We start from the raw sequence: 18,826 nt of genomic DNA, 5'->3' as shown, positions 1-18,826 counted from the left end.
GGCTTCTTCTGAGTTGCGGCATGCATGCGAGATCTAGTTCCCCAACCAGGGATTGAACCCAGGTCCCCTGCATTGGGAGCATGGAGTCTCACCCACTGGACCCAGGGGTGAGACTGGGGAAGTCCCATTCCTTACCCTTTTTTTCTTTTTTTTTTTGGCTGGGCCACGGCGGCATGTGGGATCTTAGTTCCCCAACCAGGGATCAAACCCATGCCCCCTGCAGTGGAAACGCAGAGTCCTAACCACTGGACCTCCAGGGAATTCCCTACAGCTCCTGACTTACGGACTACGAAGGCCATGGGCAAAATACTTAACTTTGCTAAGCCTCAGTTTTCTCACCTACAAAGTGGGATAAGAAGTCCTATCTCCTGGAGCTGGTATGAGCATTGAATGAGAGAAAACTAGAAATGATAAATCTGTAACAGATGGTAAGTTTCTCAACACCAGCAATTAGACCATGGTACTGTTCAAAAACCTTTCATTAGGCTCCACTGCCCTTGAATTGCACTCGGCAGCACTGAGGGCATTATTACCCGGCTCTAGACCAGCACGCCATCACCTCCTTCCCCCTTTTGCTTCCTCACCTTTCCCCTCCCCAGCTGTCCAACAAACCTAAGGACCCAGTCATCTCTGCAATCCCAATTCCAACACAGTGATGGGCACATAACAGGCCCTGAGCAAATGTTCTTCCTTCCTACAGCCACGAATGCTCATTTCTACCACACGTGCACATTCGCCTCTGCCCGCCCAGGCGTCAAGGCCCGGCTCAAAAGCAGCTTCCTCCATGAAGCCTTCCTTGACACTTGCAGATGGAATTCATCAGTTCTTTCTCTGTGCTTCTATCTTGTTAACACTAGACACACAGTGTAGTTAGCAGAGTACACATGTTATCTCCCCACCACAGTGCAAGTTCTAAGCACAGGGACCCCGCTCAGGGCACCTGGTACAGTGCTTAAGACAGGATACTGCTTAGTACATGCTTGCTGTGTTAAATTCCTCAGCTTTACTTGACTATTAGCTGATCTCTCATATTAAATCACTCAGAAGTGTCAAAGAATAGAAAAGATGTAAAAGGCAGCCGTTATTTGAGATGTCATTATTTTAAGGCTAAATAAGTAACATTAAAGAAGATGGAATTCTGGACTTCCCTGGTGGCGCAGTGGTTTAGAATCCGCCTGCCAATGCAGGGGACATGGTTTCGAGCCCTTGTCCGGGAAGATCCCACATGCCACGGAGCAACTAAGCCCACGCGCCACAACTACTGAGCCTGTGCTCTAGAGCCTGTGAGCCACAACTACTGAAGCAAGTGCGCCTAGAGCCCGTGCTCCGCAACAAGAGAAGCCACCCCAATGAGAAGCCCACGCACCACAACGAAGAGTAGCCCCCGCTCACCGCAACTAGAGAAAGCCCACACACAACAAGGAAGACCCAATGCAGCCAAAAATTAATTAATTAATTTAAAAAAAAAAAAAAGAAGATGGAATTCTATAAGAGGAGGCAAGATATCTCCCAATTTGGTCAAGTTGATTGTGAATGCAATTTTTTGACCAGTTTCGTAGGAGGGAGCCCCCAGGGCAGAAAGCTGCTCTGGAGAGTCGAGTTAGGCATGTCGCTGGTGTAGTCATCCACTGCATTCAGATTTGGCTCGTTTCTTTTCTCTTTAAAAAAGTAAACTTGAATAATGAATTGTTCTACCTGGAATCTCCCAATCTTTAAGTAAATAAATAATTACTTTTGGCAATAAACCAATTTCTTTTGGAAGGCTTCATAGCATAAAGGTTAAACACACAGACTAAGGTTTTTCCACAGACAGAAGTTAGAGAGAAGTGGGTCCAAAGCCAGCTGTGTGATTTGGGGTTCGTCACTTAATGTCTCTGAACCTCCGTTTTCTCACCTGTAAAATGGGAGACAATAGTATTTACCTCATAGGGTTACTAAGAGGATTAAGGACAGAAGTCCAAGTACAGTACTTAGCCTAAGGCCGGGCGCAGAGTAAGTGTGTAGTCAATGGCAGTTATTATAAACGGCTCTTTGTCAAAGTTCAAATACCTTCACAGAATTCTGTAAGTCTTTAAGGGGTTGTGTAGACCAACAATCTCACCTTAAAAGTGAGGACCCTGAGGTCTGGAGAGAGTCCTGCAGGCTTCAGATCTGTATCTACTGCCTCCCAAATGCATAGGAAGCTCCCTGAGGCTAAGCAGTCACCTTCCTACGTGTCTGTATCCCAGAGAACACCCAGCAGGGGCTGTGTTCTGTCAGCAGGAACGCTGCCACCATCGTGTGTGACAGGTACACCCAACCTTCTTAAGGTCAAGACTTCTGTCCTGACAACATGAGCATGGGTACTTTCGGGACAGACTGCCAGGTGAAACCGCTGAGCTCTCAGCAATGTCATCAGTGTCTGCCTGGCTAGGATGCTCGAGTGGAGCTACTCCTGCTCTCAGAGCAGCAGCGAGATGCTGGTGATGGTGTGGGCTGTCACGTATGGATGTGCACTCATGCCAGGCCACAGTGTTAAGCACCTTATATGCCCCATCTCATCTGGCTCTCACAACCATCTTAGGAAGGAGGTATTCTTATTATGCCCATTTGACAGATAAGGAAACTGAAGGTTGGAGTTCTGAGCCCGTCACAGGGTTAAGTACACACTTGTCAGACTCTTTTCCTTACCCTCTCTCTCTTTGCCGGTATTAACAGTAAAAACGCTCCTTCCCAAAATACTGCTGGGTGCAGGCGCTGGTCCAGTATGAAAAGCTGGCCAGGCTTGGTACAGCTGGGCCCTGGGGAGCGCTCAGGGAGGGGGACTTTTCTGCACTCTCAGACCCGCTCTGTGGGCAGGGAGCAGAAGCTCCAGGCAAGAGAAGTGATCTGGAGTCCTGATCTGTTAGGCCTGAAGATAAGGCACCATGGTATCCAAAAACTGTCATGTTGATTTAGGTTAAAGGTAAGATCTAGTTGATCAGAATGGAGAACTCTCATCTAACAAATAAGAACATACCTGGCTTTGCTACATAATTTCTCGTTTTTCTTGAAAAGTTGCATAACAAGATTCCTTAAGTTCTGAGACTTAAGTCCCAAATACTTTATTACATTTTCAAGTAATCACAAAAGAGCTATAAGGAGAAGTCCAGCTGAAGCCTTACCTCAACTAAGTGCACCACATCCAGAAAGCAAATAAGTACGAGAAAAAGGGAAAGTGCATCAGCCCAGATGGAGCAGGTCACAGAGCATCTGTGCAGAGGCGATGTGGTAAGACATCACATGCACGGCTCCTGGGCTAGAGACACTAGCACTGACCCCACGAGAGTCAGGAGATAAAAGTCAAATGGACTGAAAGTTGAAGGGTTGAGTAGAAAGAGATTATGCCTTGCTCTCATACATCAGCCTCTGGAATCCTCAATGGTCTACGTGGGGAAGCGGATCACCTGAGAGAGCAGCCTGACACTAGGCGAAGGAACTCTGCAGGGGCCCTCCCTGCTTTGTCAGCACCCTCCAGACTATCTGTGCTGGAGGTCAGTCCCGGGAAAAACCAAGAGACGCAGCAGAACAGAGAGAGTGAGCACAGTGGTGAGAGCCCTGTGCTCTGCTGGGATTCATGCCACTCCAGCTCCTGTCCTCACTCTGACCCTCACCTTGGGCAGGTAATTTAGTTGCTAAGCCTCAGTTCCTCAACGCTAAAATAGAAATAATAATGTCAGCCCCAAAGAGTTGTTATAAGCATTAAATAAGGTATGTAAATCATCCAGCACAGGGGCTGGCAGAGTGATTTTCAACTGGGGGCAATTCTGTCCCCTGGGGGACACTCCACAGTGTCTGGAGATTATTTTTGGTTGTTACAACTCGGGGGTGGTACCTCCTGGTATCTAGTGGGTAAAGATCAAGAACGCTGCTAAACATCCTACAATGCAAAGGACAGCTCCCACAACAAAAATTATCTGGCCCAAATTGTCAATAGTGACAAGATTTAGAAACCCTGGCTGAGCACATAACAAGCACTCCATAGACATGAGTTATCAAATTATCTTTATTATTATAACAATAAGCAATAAGGTTGTCATTTCTTTCCCTCAAGGATAACTAGCATCTGTGATTAAAATGATAACAGACAAAATACATTACTTACTCTACTTCTCGTAACACTGGGTAACATATCTGTCATTCTGGAGACAGGAAGAACTTGTTGCTTGGCTGATTCTGGGGAGCCCAGTAACTTTGTGAAATAAATAACATAGCAGAGCACGAGAACTGCAGTATAGAAAAGCTGAAAAAAGAAAATAATGGGTTTAAATTACACTGTTTTAATGTAAGCATAATTAAGATACACCTATAGATTTGACCTCAAAGGCCAGTCAAGAAATAGAACTGTCTTAATTAACTGTACTTTCTATGGAGCAATGCCTCACCCTCTGGAAAACAGCACTACTCAGTATGACCCAGCTCCACTGCAGCATCTCTAGGGAAGGTGTCACAACACTTCACCTGACTGGGAGAACAGAAGTTCTTCCAGGCAGGCAGAACATAAGTTCCGTGACAGACATCCACTAGGACAACCACCACAGCAATGTCAGATACGTTCTCCAAAGATTCGTGTTTGGACAAAGGGATGGCTCTCCCACCTAGACAGAACACCGTGAGAATCCATGTGTCCCGGCTGTGCTAGTATCGAGGGACTTGTCCATCATCTAGGGCTGGGGATTTTCCATGAACCCCAGAAACCTGTGACATTACGATTAAAAAGCAGAATTGAGCTGCTGGCTCTCCTCTCTGCCCAGCGCATGGGCAGGGCAAGAGCTACTACAGGATGGGGAGGGACGGGGTGCTAAGAGGCTCCACCACTTCCTCTTCCCATCTAGGACAAAAAGATGTCTTCTGGCCATGAGGAGCAGCCTGGGGTTTTGTCTGCAGGTTGGGGAGAAGTATCCAAAGAGACCCTTTTCAGGAATTCCCTAGAAGTCCAGTGGTCAGGACTCTGCACTTCCAATGCCGGGCACCCAGGTTCGACCCCTGGTCAGGGAACTACAATAGGATACCACAAGCTGCGTGGCATCGCAGGGAAAAAAAAAAACCTGAAGAGCCCCTTTTCATAAGCTCCCTTATCCCCTCTCCCCCTGAGAACAGTGCACACTAGCTTAAGAAGTACTGGGACCTCCAGGCCCCACTTTCAATCTGGAAACACCAAGGCTGCTCCTTTAGTAAATGCACTAAGAGGAGTCTGGGTTTAGCAGGTGTAGGCTCCTCTGCTCTCCACGCCCATCCATGCCTGAGGACAGACTCGCCATCCACTCTCCTTCTTTCATGTCTCAAACCCTTTAAGACACAAGCAGCGCTGTGGGGAGCCACACCACCTGATGCCAACATCCTCTGTAACAAGCACCCTTTTCTAGCCCCCTTCCCTGCCTCTCTCCATCTTCCTGCTGACCAGAGCCTGGGGAAGAGCAACAACCTCTTTACAGAGTATCCTAACTACATGATCCCTTCCCCTTTTTCTAATTGAGGAAAAAGTCACATAAATTGACCATTTTAACCATTTTAAAGCACATAATGACAGTGGCTTTTAGTACATTCACAATGTTATACAATAACCACCATTATCTAATTCCAGAACATTTTTCATTACTCCAAAAGGAAATTCTGGACCCATTAAGCAGTCACTCTCCATTCCCCCAGCCCCTGGCAACCACTAACCTGCTTTCTGTCTCTACAGACTCACCTATTCTGGACATTACATATTAATGGAAACATATAATAGGTGGCCTTTTGTGTCTGGCTTCTTTCACTTAGTATCATGTTTTCAAGGTTCATCCATGTTGTATCAGTACTTCATTTTTATGCTGAATAATATTCTATTTTATAGATATACCACATTTTGTTTATCCATTCATCAAATGATGAACATTTGGGTTGTTTCCACCTTTTGGTTATTGTGAATAGTATTACTATGAACATCCATGTACAAAATTTTGTTCAACACCCATCTTCAGTTCTTTTGGGTATATACCTAGGAGTGGAATTGCTGGATCATATGGCACTTCTACATTTAACTTTTTGAGGAACTGCCAAATTGTTTTCCACAGCAGCTGCACCATATTACATTCCCACCAGCAATGTATGAGTGTTCCAATTTCTCCATATCTTCACCAACGTTTGTTATTTTCTATCTTTTTGATAATTGCCATCCTAATTGCTGTAAAGTGGCATCTCATTGCGGTTTTGATTTACATTTGCCTAATGACTAATGATGTTGAGCATCTTTTCATGTGCTTATTGGCTATTTATTTGTGTATCTTCTTTGGAAAAATATCTATTCAAGTCCTTGACCCACTTTTGGGATGGTGTGTCTTTTTGTTGTTGAGATGTAAGATTTCTTTATATATTCTAGAGTGACTCTTTTATTTGAGCTATGATGCCATGGGGAGAGGGGCAGTTCAAGGAGGAACCTGAAGGCAGGTTGGAGAAAGGGGAATCCTAGCGCCATAGGTGGGGCTCACCTGCTGATATGAGGTGCTGTTGGCTCTTAGGCCTCTCCCACAGAGACTGGCAGAGAATGTACCAGAGAAGAGCTCTCAGAAATCTTATGATAAGGATGTCAATAAACTCAGAATTGGCCTAGCTGACCTATGATCTATGACGTATCCTGGGTGGGAACTACGACAACGAGAAAGTCATAATGCAAGTAACCTTCCCAAGAAGAGTCAACCAATAACTGGGCATCTCTACTGCCCTCCTATCCTATTAGGGAGAGCCAATCACAAACAATGATGAATGTTGAGAACTGTAGTTCTAGATCTAATAAAACATGGCAAAAATAATCAGAGATAACTTCTCTAAAATATGCAATTGTAGCTAGCTGCTTTTAGGAAGCAATTCTCATTCTTAATCTATAATTTTAAATCTAGCTCTTCTGTGTTTCACAGAAATATTTGTAGTTTTTGCCTAGGACATGGGAAACATTTTCACATAAATCATTACTAAGAATTTTAACTTGTCTTCCAATACATTAAGAAAAATTACAAAGTAGTTTGTACTATGAGATGGTCTGATAACTATATGATCTTTTTTCATTTTCTAAATTAGCATTAGTACTGTAGTTACATTTTTAATAGAACTAGAAATATGAACTAGAACTAGAAAATGAGATGGAATTGAAGCCAAAATTGCTAAAACTGAAAACGTACCTCCTATGACTTGATTCACACCCTCTGAATTATGAGAGATTTCAATCTAAGTTTAAAACAGGCTTGGCAGAGTTTCCTGCTATTCTGAAAACAACTGATTGAAATCCAGGGAAAATAACACACATGCAATTTGATTCCCACTCCACCCCCTTACTGCTTTTTCTCTCCTCCATAGGATTGTCAGACAATCAAAGATCAGTTTGATACGGGCTGGGCTTGCCCACAGAATGTATAAAGGAGCTTTTATGTCTGCCAACAAGGCCGGATGTGGCCCTCACCAGGTCCCCACAAACACCAGTGGTGTCAGTGTATGCAGCGGGATGGACAATGGCAGCCAGAGGAGAAGCAGTGCCAAGACCATCTTTCTAGAGCTTCCAGCCTTCTCCACATGCATGAATACTGCAAATGTAAATCACGGAGTAACAGAAACAAGAAGTAAAAAACAGATGGAGAAACAGAGATTATACAAAAGTTAAAAGTCATAACTCTTACCTGGGCCAAAGAGAAAATATACAGTCCCCAGTGAGGCAAACACAGCACGAGAAAAGCTGTCAGGACGCTCTTGAGGATTACTGACAGGCTCTCAGCAATCACCTGCAAACCCATGGTAAAGGGTACACTTTACAAACATTATTAAAAACTAAAGATGCAAAGGAATCCCAGAAAATCTGGGATAGTGGTTACCCTGGTGGTAGGGGTGGGGCATATGGTTGGACACAGTATTAATTATGTTCTACTTCTTGGGTTGGGTGGTAGGTTCATGGACCTTCAGTATATTATCGTGCTTTAAGATTTACATATATGTTACACACTATATTCTTTTGTATGTATCAAATAATATATCTTAAAAGATGAAAAGTTAATATTTGTATACAACTAAATAGAATCACTAGAAAAATCTGAAAAAGTCCTTTTAAATTCTTATTTACACTAATAACTTCCCTATTAACAAAACCTGTTCTTCATTAATAGTGTAGCAGAGGTAAACTTCAACCAAACTCATCTGACAAATCTCAAGTGAATGAATTGAACTGATCATGTTACCTTTTTCCAAATATTTTTTTAGATGCAAATCTGAAAAGACCATTCTCTCCTATAAAAGCATTTTTTAAAAACCACTCTTTCGGGCTTCCCTAGGGGCGCAGTGGTTGAGAATCTGCCTGCCGATGCAGGGGACACGGGTTCGTGCCCAGGTCCGGGAAGATCCCACATGCCGCGGAGCGGCTAGGCCCGTGAGCCACAGCTACTGAGCCTGCGCGTCTGGAGCCTGTGCTCCGCAGCAAGAGAGGCCGCGACAGTGAGAGGCCCGCGCACCGCGATGAAGAGTGGCCCCTGCTTGCCGCAGCTGGAGAAAGCCCTCGCACAGAAACGAAGACCCAACACAGCCAAAAATAAATAAATAAATTAATTAATTAAAAAAAAAACACAACCACTCTTTCTCCTATTCTTCTCATTTCTCATTCACAGCAGAAGGCACACTGACCTTGAGCTTGACAAACATATGTGCTTGTGCCAAGACCCAGAAGGGCTCTCCCAGAAGTTCCACCACTGCCGAGAACCCAAACAACACCACTCCAGTTCCATAGTGGGGGATGACGTCAGGATCGGGCACTGCGAGCAACTGTAGCCAGGCCCAGCCCAGGAACACGGACCAAAACACACCCAAAGGGACTCTAGAAAAGGGAAAAAATGTCTCTTAATATGCTAAGTATAAAAATAAAAATATATTAAAATAGTAACATTGAACAGAAAAGAAATATAGTCATAATAAAAATAGTTACCACTTATTCAGGCACTTACTACGTGCCAGGCATATGATTCACTCCCTTTATCTCACTGATTCCTCACAATGATACTCTGTCATTACCCCCATTTAAAAGATGAGGGGGCTTCCCTGGTGGCACAGTGGTTGAGAATCTGCCTGCCAATGCAGAGGACATGGGCTCGAGCCCTGGTCTGGGAAGATCCCACATGCCGCGGAGCAACTGGGCCCGTGAGCCACAACTACTGAGCCTGCGCGTCTGGAGCCTGTGCTCCGCAACAAGAGAGGCCGTGATAGTGAGAGGCCCCCGCACCGTGATGAAGAGTGGCCCCCACTTGCCACAACTAGAGAAAGCCCTCGCACAGAAACGAAGACCCAACACAGCCAAAAATTAATTAATTAATTAATTAATTAATTAAAAGATGAGGAAACTAAGGCTGACAAGTATCAGGTAATTTGGCCAAGGTCATAGACAGCTATTCAGGGCAGAAGTAGGACCCAATCCTGATCTAACTCCAAAGCCTGCACTCCTATCCACTGTGTTACAATGACTCGTAAGTAAAACTCCCAGAAGTGCCTGCTGTTTGCACTAGAATAACTGAAGGATGGTATACAGCTGGTCCTTGTACCTCAAATAACTGGTAGTCCAGTGCACAGTATCCCTTCAGGTGTGACCAGAGAGCACTTCAATATGACTGGGTGGCTAACAGTCATTCCTCTAATAAAATAAACACCTACCAGCCCTTATGACAGTCATCTCCATGAGGTAATAAGGAGTTATGCAAGGGCAGGACTGGGAAACCATTTTAATCACTAGCCCTCCCGGCAGGGATCGAACTGCAGAAAAGCCATTACAATTTTTAGCTGATGTACTTGGTCCTCAAGAATATTCTAAAAGGCTCAGAACTGAAATCAACATAACAAAATTGAGGAGCGATACAAAGAAATCCTAAAAAGGCTTTCAAAAAATAATAAGTGGCTGTTAAAAGCGCAGAAAACACTCTAAGGAAAAAGGTTGGGAATAAGAAAGATGGCACAGGCCCAGCGGGAATCAAAATAGCAGAAACAGCCTCCAAAGGGGGTAGAAGTGGGGTTAGAAACGTGGCACAGAAACCCCTACCCGGAGCTTCCTCCTGGCTCCTGGCCATCCAGAGAGAAAACAGCCAGGGATGCTCCTTCACACAGATGTTCTCCCCTTCCTGTCCCACGCCAAGGGCCCAGAAGCCCACTGCAAAACCCAAGCTGGAAACTATTCAGCTTTAGGCAAGTGTTGCTGTTTAATTTCTCACACTTATCACACTTGCCTCCATGAAACTGTCTCTGGCCAAAGCACAACTCACGTTAGCCACAGGAGGTTGAGGGTCTGGCTCCAGTCCCGCTGGGTGCTGCCACTCAGACATGCTCTGCGGAAGGCCTCTCTGGCCAGGAAGATGGTGGTAGAGTAAAGCAGTGTTAGCCTGTAAAGGAAAAGCAGAAATCAACATGACATCTGGTTTTTTCATAGAGACAACTTCTGGGATTTTGCCAGCAATCAGGAGGAGGAAAAGTCTTGGTCATAAATCACTGGTGGTGATTGGCGGGGGGCAATGGTTTCTTACAGAAGCCCCCTCCCCAGCTAATCTGATCCATACCGTAGGAGAGTTAGGAACCAAACAAGGGACATATGAGCGTGTGCCTACAGAGAGTTATGCCTAGGACAGAAACTGCTACAGAGGCCCCCAAAGCCTGCAGCCTTTGTGTCTATACAGAGATGTGGCTCTGACCATAAGGAGGAAAAAAGGACAAGATATGACCCCACACAGCAAGAGGGCCTCTTGGCCACCCTGAGACTGGTGACCTAATGACCCTTATGAAAGAAGCTAAGGCTCTATTGAGTGGAGAATCTCAACACAGGCAATGAGGCTGGCAACCACTACTGGGGCTGCTGCAACCCAGATGGGCAAGGCTTGCCCACGTTCCCCCTGGCGGGCTTACCTAGGTGGACCCTCCTGCACCTTAGCAAAGAGTAGCTACAGTTCCCCTTCCTCAACAGGCAGCTGATTGGATGAAGCCAGAAGGAGGATGGCCCAGGGCTAAGGTACCTGAGGTTGTCCAGGGACCATTCTGTGACCCAGTGCTTCTGTCCCAATGAGACTGAACTATACCTTAAGCAAGTGGACAGGCCAGACAAGGGCTGTCAATGCAGGGATCTGCAAATCTGGGGGAAGCCAGTGGGGAGAGGCCCAAACTGCTTTAAAGTCTGAGTACCTAAGAGGCCTTGGCCCTCTTCCTTCCTGCTGTTACAAGAGCATTTCTTATTTTTTTAAATAAATTTATTTATTTATTTATTTTTGCCTGCGTTGGGTCTTCGTTGCTGCGTGCAGGTTTTCTCTAGTTGTGGCGAGCAGGGGCTACTCTTCGTTGTGGTGCGCGGGCTTCTCATTGCAGGGGCTTCTCTTGCTGTGGAGCACAGGCTCTAGGGCAGGCGGGCTTCAGTAGTTGTGGCACGCAGGCTCAGTAGTTGTGGCTTGCAGGCTCTAGAGTGCAGGCTCAGTAGTTGTGGCGCATGGGCTTTGTTGCTCCGTGGCACGTGGGATCTTCCCGGACCAGGGATCGAACCTGTGTCCCCTGCATTGGCAGGCGAATTCTTAACCACTGTGCCACCAGGGAAGTCCCAAAAAGAGCATTTCTTAAAGTATGGTCCCTATTTCAAAATCATTTGAAAAACTTGTCAAAGTGCAGATTCCCGGGCACCTCCTCAGTCCTACCAATTGCAAAGCTCTCCAGATGATTCCTTTGCCCATCAAAGTTTGAGACCCTTCTCTAAGCTCTGAGAACAGAGCCAAGAGCATATGTTCGGTAAATATTAGATGTGAAATGCTGTCTGGAACATAATGTCTTGTTTACTAGGACATGAAGACACACCTGGGAAGCTGAGCTATACTGAGCACTCACATCACTTCATATACTTTTGTGTCATTTGTGAAGACAGAATATGTGTGGGTGTCCTTGAACAGACAGGAGGAGAGTAGAAGAAACAGAGTCTAAAAGACAAAGCAAGTTGGCTTTCTAAGAGCCTCCAAGGAACTAATGACAAGGACTCAGCTCTCATCCCACTGCCACTTTCCAATTATAAAATTCACTGAGGAGGGAAGGAAGGTGGCTGTTCCAGCCCTGTAATTACAAAGCACATCCTCACGATCTGCAGAATTCCTGCTTCCTTTGCTACCAGCAGGACGAGAACACAGGATTATACCTGAGTTGGAGTTTGCAGTGAATTACTCCCACTCCTCTCCTGGGTTCTAAGGCACAGCGGAAGAGTGGGCAGAGAAATGTGTATTTGGAGGCTGCTAATGGAAAACACACCATGGGTCCATTAAAAGCAACATCGCCTAACGCTTCTCTTCAGCCCACTGCTGAAACACTCTGCTTCTGGTAAAGGTCCATGCTTCTAAAATCCAAGGGTGACACACAGGTACACAGTTTGAAGAAAACCGGACTAGGGATGTGAATTGTGGACAATGCCAGGGTACACCCTTTCTTACCTGACATTCACTATGCCAACGATTTCCTTTGACAGGAAGCGAAGAATAAATGCATTTAAGACAAAGGTGATCAATCGAAACAACACCTACAGAAAAAGAAAAAAAATACATAAGAATAAATTATATTGGGAAGGTTTACTTTGCTGAAATGAACACAAGATGGCTGCTCTTCTTAATGTAACGACATACAGCAGCTTTGCCAGAGAGATTCTCTTTAAAATGCTCAACCTGTCTGCATTGCTTCTGAAATCTCATTCCTTGGGGTCTCTCGGCACTCTCGTGCAATGGTCAAAGAACCCAAGAAGGCGTGTGGAAGTCTCCCTAATTTACTGATGAGAAGAGGGAGGCCCTGACAGATTCACTGAATTTCTTCAAGTTCAGTCAGGCACTCTAGGGAGCAGAAAGGGAATTCTAGTTAGTGCTTCACACTGACCTTCCCTCCAGCCTGTTTAGAAAGAGCACACGCTTAGCAAGTGGGAGTCTGCAGAATATAGCAGATTTACCAGGAATCACGGAATCTAATTTCTCCTTCTTTGCCTAGTAATATCTAAGGATCCAACAATGACGTTAAATCTCTTTGAACTTCGGTTTCTCAATTAGAAAACAGAAAAGGCTATGTTTATTTACTGAATATTTGCCACTTTCCAGAGAGGAACTGAAATACCTTTCAAAAAACTACAATAAGATTATACAATAGAGGGGAAAGGAAAACAGAGTCCAGCTATTGCCATTTGAAAAGGATATATCCTGAGACTTTCAAGCCTGTGAATTCAAGAAAACCACCTGAACAAAGAATTCTTCCCATGAGACAGAGAAAAACAGGTTGCAATTAAGTGAGGTTGCCAAATGGGGATGATGGCTGGGGTGCAAGCCTCACTAAGTGACACCCCCTCTGCATCTTGGCAGCAACACAGATATAACTCAAGGGCACTCCAGAGCAAATGACAGATCACTTCTGCGTCAAGCACTCTCAGAGTTACACATGAACAGCTGCAATCTGGAAAATTCAAACTATGCCAATGGACCACAGTGGTCTGAAAATCTCCGGGGGAAGGTATGACCAAAAAGGGAGATTGCAGTCTAACACTGTCCCTGAAGTGTCACAGAGCAGCAAGGTCTCCAAAGCCAAGGTATCACAGTGTTAACCTTTATGGAGTCAAAGGTGATCTTTTGAAAGTCTGATGAAAGCTTGGTAGCTTCTCCTTAGAAACATGCGGGTACATACATAGACACCAAATTCTGTATTCAATTTTAGAGATTTGAAACCAATTCATGCAGCTCTTAATGGAAAAAGTACTCAGCTGAGAGTCTCAACTCACCATTTAGCTAAACCCATCATCTTCTAATTTCTGTAAGCCTCAATTTTCATCCCTGTCAAGTGAGGCTACCTATCACAGAGAGTTGATGACAAGGATCAAAAGACATCGTGGAAGTGAAAGCATTTTTGAAAAATGCATACAAATGAAAGGCATTAATACACTATGGCTGGCTCAGAGTTACAGAGAATAAGCTCTTAAATTCTTTCAGAACACAATGTAATTGCAAAGCTACCTCAAGTGTCTGCATTGTAATTTGAGAAAACACACAAGACTGAATTAAAACACTCCAAGAAACCTAAAGATTGTAGCTATTTAAAAAAAAAACCCACATGCACACATTTATGTTAACTTCAAAGTTATCACTAAGAAACTTAATGTCTTAAGCTATATCCATATCTCCTAATTGGTTTGAATAAAGGTTTGAGCTAATGAAGCTATGAGGTTGCTCACACTCCCCAGTATTTGCTCGGTATAGTGGCCCTTATTAGCAACATTTGTAAAGGACTTAACAGTTTAAAAAAAACAAAAGCCCTTTCACATCTGTTAATTACCTGACCCCTAAAAGCAACTGGGTGAATGCACGGGAGGGAAGCAAGTAAACTCGGAGCAAAGGGATTTGCCCACATGGCAAGCAAATGACCCAGCTTGACCTTATGGGTAAGGCCACCCGACTCCTAGTCTAGTGTGTTTTCTGCTATGACTTGTTTTCTTTTAATGAAGCTAATCTCAGTAGTAAGGTATCATCAAAGGTTGAACAATCAACACTGTGGCTAAAGCACTGAATTCAAACAGTTATTAATGTTGTGAAATAGAAAAAAAAACAACTAGGTAACTTAGGGTTCACCTAATTTAGGGTTAGATTACTAGCTAATGTTTATTAAGTGCATATCTTGTGCAAGGAATTCTTCTACATGCCTTACATAGACTGGCTCATTTCACCCCTACAGTGACCATTTTAAAAATTCATATTACCATAATAAAACTAGCTAACATTTATTAAGTACTTATAATATGCCAGGCACTTAGGCATTCCATCTAATCTCCCTAATGACATTATGAGGTTGCATTATTGTTCTCATTTAAGATGAGGAAACTGATGATTGTAGAAGTCAAGAGATTTTCCCCAAGTGCAGGCATCTAGCAAGTGGCAAGGCCCAAACTTGAGCCCTAGTCTGCCTGGTGCTTTCTCCTAACCTCTATGTGAAATGCTGCCTCTCTAAAACAAGGGGAAAGGTAGACTCAGGACTTTTGTGAGGAAGGATTGAATGGGTCGAGAGTGAGACATAGAGAAACTGAGCCACATGACTTAGAATGACCAGGTTCTAGGGTTAAAAGAATCTTTACAATACCATTTGGATCAACTGGCATGCACCATATCTGACGTGAAAATTAGGGCCAAGAAGGGAAAGTGACTTGTCCAAGGTCACACTGCCTTAAGGAAGAGTGCATGCTAAGAGTCAGAGCATACTACTGTTAAGTGCAATTATCTGAATAACCCCAACCTAGCCTCACAGCAACCTTATGAGCTAGGTACTATTATTACCCCCATTTTCTGAGGAGGAGCTGAGGCTTAGCAGGTGAAGTCACTTGTCCTGGGTCATGCAACAAGGACATGGTAGAACCAAGATTCCAGTCCAGGCCTGTCTGAGCCCAGGTCCCTGTTCTTCGCCATGCCATATTGTCTCTCTGAACTCAGTGGGAGTCAGAGTTTGAAAAAAGTGTTTGAGGGGGCTTCCCTGGTGGCGTAGTGGTTGAGAGTCTGCCTGCCAATGCAGGGGACACGGGTTCGAGCCCTGGTCTGGGAAGATCCCACATGGCGCGGAGCAACTGGGCCCGTGAGCCACAACTACTGAGCCTGCGCGTCTGGAGCCTGTGCTCCGAAACAAGAGAGGCCGCGATAGTGAGAGGCCCGCGCACGGCGATGAGGAGCGGCCCCCGCTTGCCACAACTAGAGAAAGCCCTCGCACAGAAACGAAGACCCAACACAGCCATAAATAAAAATAATAAATTAAAAAAAAAAAAGTGTTTGAGGGTAAGGAGTGGGACATGGAAAAAATAAACCCTTGCCTTAAAAAAATATGAGATTCTAGAGCACCAGAGGCACCCCTGCCACCTGATCTAACCCTCCCCTACTGCCATATGGGATAGATAATGCTCAAGAGGAAAGTGGTTTGTTTGCAGTCTCCCAGCCAGGATTCTGAACGCAGGCTCCCAGCTCCGGGTCCAGGTGTCCCCTCTCGGCCGCCGCCGCCGCCACCGCCTCTCGCGGAACCCCTCCGTAGTAGCGGGGTTCACGCCAGGGCTGGGTCTGCCCCGGGATGGGCTCTCAAGGGCCCCAGGGCCACCTCCCCGTGAATCCCGGCTGCGGAACGAGGTGGTGCCGGCCCGGCAGAGTACCTGCAGGAGGAGACCAGAGGAGGCCAGCCGGGCCGCCTGGCCCAGCACCTCCCGGGGGCGCATAGCCTCAGCGCCCGGGGTCCATCACCAGTAAACGCCTCAGACGGCCGGCTTTGTCGCAAGAAGATAGCGTCACGAAGCGGCTCGTTCGCTGATTGGCGATTTTGTACGGCGGAGGCGGGGCACGGGAAGATCTGGCCCTTTAAGTGGACCGGGTTCGGATGAGTCAGCGTGGTTGCGCCGCATCGCCTCTGCCGTTTGAGAGAACGTGTGGTTTCTGTGCGTATGCCTCCCTGTTCCAAATAAGTTAAATACTGTGACCATACTAAGAGGCGCTGTTAAAGTAGCCAAAGCCCCTTCTCTGAGGCTCCCAGCCCACCAACCAAGAAACACTAACTTCCCTGACCTCATCTGTCAAAAGGAACAAACTATTCACTGGCCTCCGTAATAAGATTTTTGCCATTTGACCTTTGCTTACAAAATCACGGACACTGTCCCCTGAATTACAGTAGACAGGATTGTCCCAATTTTACAACGAAAGAACTGAGGACCAAAAGTTGAATGCAGCATCTTCATATGCGTGGTTTTGTGTAATCCTTTCTCAAGCGTTGAAAATTGGGACCTGTTGTCAGAGGTGAGTAAGGTGAGACGTGGAGACGTGAAGTGACTTGTTCATATATACATAACTTGTGCCTGGGTGGAGTGGACCCCAGGCTCCTGATCCTAAACTTGCCTCACTTGTCTGCATGCCACCAATTGTGAGGACAGAGCAGAAGAATGGTAGGAAAGTGCTTCATAAAATGTAAAGTGCCCGACACAGTCGGCTGTTGTTCTGTCCATGCTCCTATCATCTACTATGCGGGCCATAGGAAGCTCCATCTATCTCTTTTAGGCACTCGGTGATTTGACCCCAACCTACCTTTCAACCACCTTTCACACTCTCACTGCCCTTTCACAACACATTCTAGGCTCTCGCCATTTGGATCCCTTACATTTCCTCAAACAGGCCCAAATTGGCCTTTGCTCTGCTGCCAACTCTGCCCAAAGTGCCTTCCTTTCCAAATGGCACTGCCTACCCTCCCAGGCCCCAGTGTTCTGACTTGTGAGTATAACAGCACCTGCTAAAGACTGAATGTTTGTGTCCTCCCCAAATTCGTATGTTGAAGCCCTAATTTCCAATGTGGTGGTAATTGGAGGTGGGACCTTTGGGAGGTAATTAGGTCACGAGAGTGGAGCCCTCAAGAATGGGGTTAGTGACCTTACAAGAAGAGACCAGAGAGATGAACTCTCTCCCTGCCATGTGAGGATACAGCAAGAAGGCAGCTGGCTGCAAACCAGGAAGAGGGCTCTCACTAAGAACTGAATCGGCCACTTTATCTTGGACTTCCCAGCCTTCAGGACTGCAAGAAATAAATTCCTGTTGTTTAAGCCACCCAGCCTATGGTATTCTATTACGGCAGCCTAAGCAGATAAAGGCAGCGTCTGTAGGGCTTCCCTGGTGGTGCAGTGGTTAGGAATCCACCTGCCAATGCAGGGTACACGGGTTTGATCCCTGGCCTGGGAGGATCTCACATGCTGTAGAGCAACTAAGCCACAACTACTGAGCCCGCCTGCCACAACTACTGAAGCCCGCGCACCTGGAACCTGTGCTCTGCAACAAGAGAAGCCACGACAGTGAGAGGCCCGCGCACCGCAACGAAGAGTAGCCCCCGCTCGCCGCAACTAGAGAAAGCCTGCGCACAGCAACGAAGACCCAACACAACCAAAAATAAAAACAAATAAATAAATTTATTAAAAAAAAAAAAAGACAGCACCTGTAAAGCACTTTGTAACCCTTTATAGCTCTTAGCACAGTCTGCTTTGCAGTGAAGAGACTAGGCTATGTCTAAACATCCCATGAGTTCCAATAAGGCAGGAATGAAGTCCATTTGGCTTTGCCTCCTGCAGCAGTGGCAGAGAAAGTCCCCAGGACACCCGTGAATGCTTCCTGACCTATTATTGCTGCTACTACTGCTGGAAACAGACTATGGGGTTCAAGGCCTATGCATGTCCCCCACTCCCATCTTGCCAGATTAATCAAATTCTGTATTATGGCAGGGGCTCAGAATGTAAGCTTTTGACTGTCAGACAGACCTGACCCTGAATCCTCATTCTGCTACTCACTAATCTGGTGACCGCTATATGCTCAGCTATTAAATAGGGGATATTATCTGCCCTGTGATGGCAATCATAAGGATTATAGTAGACAAAAGTCTGGCCCTTCAGGAGCTTAAATTCTAGTGGAAGGAAGATCGAAAAAAAAAAAAAAACCCTAGTAAATAAACAATAAAAATTCACATAGTGATAAGTGCTATGAAAGAATGAAATAAGATAAGGTAATAGAGGCTTTTAGACGGGGAGGGAGGGGTGCTGTTCCGGAAGGCAAAGCAAATTAGGCAACCACTTGGAGAGGAGAGCAAAATGCTGGAGGGTCGAGGTATTCAGCCTGTGGGCCGAGATGCCCAAGGCCTTGACCTGGGCTGCCTGCCCACCCCCATGGACCTTGGCAGGTGAGGTGGGATCTGGCTCCCTCTTTCCCCGGCCAAGCAGCTGCCTCCTCCACAGCTCCTCCTTGGAGTGCAAACAGCCAAGAGCTCTTTTTTTTTGTCT

At 45.7% G+C, this 18,826-nt stretch overlaps 1 protein-coding gene across 16 annotated transcripts in view; it reads right to left on the bottom strand.

Annotated features, from left to right (window-relative positions):
- The window catches only part of RFT1 (RFT1 glycolipid translocator homolog), a 49,311-nt gene extending 32,989 nt beyond the window's left edge, over nucleotides 1–16,322 (bottom strand). For 15 of the 16 annotated variants that reach the window (XR_014232813.1, XR_014232814.1, XR_014232815.1 and 12 more), the window contains exons 1-6: nucleotides 16,178–16,322; nucleotides 12,462–12,547; nucleotides 10,278–10,394; nucleotides 8,659–8,848; nucleotides 7,668–7,769; nucleotides 4,124–4,261 (exon numbers count right to left, since the gene is read on the bottom strand). Coding sequence is in view for 4 of the 16 variants with exons in the window: in XM_082348210.1 (XP_082204336.1) it covers nucleotides 4,124–4,261; nucleotides 7,668–7,769; nucleotides 8,659–8,848; nucleotides 10,278–10,394; nucleotides 12,462–12,547; nucleotides 16,178–16,240 (696 nt within the window). In the remaining 12 variants the exon portion in view is untranslated. Of the gene's footprint in view, nucleotides 1–4,123; nucleotides 4,262–7,667; nucleotides 7,770–8,658; nucleotides 8,849–10,277; nucleotides 10,395–12,461; nucleotides 12,548–13,780; nucleotides 13,850–16,177 lie in introns of all 16 variants that reach the window. The other variant, XM_082348211.1, reaches the window with a different exon arrangement.
- Nucleotides 16,323–18,826: the final 2,504 nt, after the last annotated feature.

This window comes from Balaenoptera borealis (assembly GCF_965194805.1).
Source record: "Balaenoptera borealis genome assembly, chromosome: 12".
Classification (NCBI taxonomy): domain Eukaryota; kingdom Metazoa; phylum Chordata; class Mammalia; order Artiodactyla; family Balaenopteridae; genus Balaenoptera; species Balaenoptera borealis.
The sequence above is the reverse complement of the archived record's forward strand: the minus strand, read 5'-3'. Positions and strand labels throughout refer to the sequence as shown.